The sequence below is a fragment of the Teleopsis dalmanni genome, chromosome 1 (assembly GCF_002237135.1).
Source record: "Teleopsis dalmanni isolate 2A chromosome 1, ASM223713v2, whole genome shotgun sequence".
In the NCBI taxonomy this organism is placed as follows: domain Eukaryota; kingdom Metazoa; phylum Arthropoda; class Insecta; order Diptera; family Diopsidae; genus Teleopsis; species Teleopsis dalmanni.
This window is the reverse complement of record NC_051846.1, coordinates 39,567,753-39,569,234: the sequence shown is the minus strand read 5'-3', so window position 1 is coordinate 39,569,234 and position 1,482 is coordinate 39,567,753. Positions and strand designations below refer to the sequence as shown.

Here is a 1,482-nt window from a genome sequence, read left to right as displayed (position 1 = left end):
GATTTTAAAACGCTGAACGCTCTTCCGCTTAGTAATTGAGATTTTCTTTTTATCTACTATTTGCGATATAGTCATTGACAGCTATTATTATTTGCTGAATATATGAAGAATATAGGTGCGGTAGAAAGTAATTCCTGTCGACTCTAGCATGATAAGAAGAAAACATCAGAACATGTTCTAATGCAACTACTCAGCGGCGGCTAAACGTAGACTTGATTAACTTGGAAGCCGGATCTTAGTCGGAAATCAAGTAAGCAATTACACAGCAATTACGAGAATTATAAAAACTCTAAAATTTGTTTTGGTTTGGCTTTTAGGCGCATAATAGATCTTTTACGTCGGGATATATTTATAGCCTATTATTTAATAATAATGCTAACCTACCAATTATTTACATAAAGATAATTTATAGTATGAATGTATAAAACTGGTTAAGAAATGCTGTTCTTACCCGCTTGGACCTGCTTGCGCAGTCTTTTTGTGAGATGTCGAACGGCACTTGGTCGTAGACGTAGACCCGACCAATCTTGGAAAATTCAGTCTATGAATGTTGTTGGTGAATTTAAAAAATTAAATAAAAATAATTATTTTATGCGGTGTCAATGTGTTCCATTGTAAATATTTATTAAAATATATAAATAATATTGGAAGTATTCTTATATATGTAATGTGAACATAAAATTTTTTTTTACTGTTGACTTATTTCACGTAAACAATTTCAGATCTGCCTTCAGGAATACCAGCCTCAAGTAGTAACTTTTTAACATCATCGATAGTTATTTTAGTCGTTTTTTCACATAGAAATTGTAAGAACTCCAAAAATTCTTCATAGTCAATACGCCAACGCCTTTTAAAATATAAAATTTCAGTTATATTAAATAAATCTATGTGAGAGAGAGGGAGAAAGAGAGGGAGATGAAAATTACTTAAACTTCATGTAAATCATTCCTGTTTCAGTTAGGGTAAAATAAGTTCTTAACAACTTTGCTTGAGCAAGCCAGCTATCAATTTGCGATAACAAAATCTTGTCATAGACGGTATTATCCACTTCCATTGAGTACTTAACTACAGAATTACAATATAGATAATATAAACTTTCCAAAGTATACTTCTTCTTTTCTTCTTCCTCCATTGTTGGGCTCAAATCAGGTGAAGCCTTCTTATTTCGTCCTTAAAAAAATATGTTTGTTTTAATTTAAATTGATTTATTTTATAATCCTTTAGTTATTGAATTGTTTATGCATTGGTTGCTTAGTTATCAACATTTTCTTTGTAGATTTTCATTCCTGTAAGGAATGAGAATAGTAAATAATAATATTTACATATCCAATGAAAAGTCTATTTAGAATTGAACATTTTAGAATAAAGGAATACTTTTTTTTTCTGGAATTAAAACCGTAACTTTAACCAGCTATACATTTTCTACTTTTTTAAATTTATTTTTTTTTATTTTTAATTTATTAAGAAATAACATTGAAGTTT

General features: G+C 29.2%; 1 protein-coding gene across 1 annotated transcript; it reads right to left on the bottom strand.

Annotated features, from left to right (window-relative positions):
- Positions 1–637: 637 nt before the first annotated feature.
- LOC119672935 lies at positions 638–1,267 on the bottom strand. Its single transcript, XM_038084108.1, has 2 exons — positions 927–1,267; positions 638–847 (listed from the first exon to the last, which is right to left on the bottom strand). Exons 1-2 carry the CDS (start codon positions 1,130–1,132, stop codon positions 700–702), a joined length of 354 nt encoding a protein of 117 aa, XP_037940036.1. The 5' UTR covers positions 1,133–1,267; the 3' UTR covers positions 638–699.
- Positions 1,268–1,482: the final 215 nt, after the last annotated feature.

Excerpts from the sequence above, each read along its gene's own strand:
- LOC119672935 (XM_038084108.1), bottom strand. The coding sequence starts at position 1,132 with ATGGAGGAAGAAGAAAAGAAGAAGTATACTTTGGAAAGTTTATATTAT. Across the intron at positions 848-926 it reads ATGATTTACATGAAGTTTAA|GCGTTGGCGTATTGACTATG; the intron begins GTAATTTTCATC and ends ATATTTTAAAAG.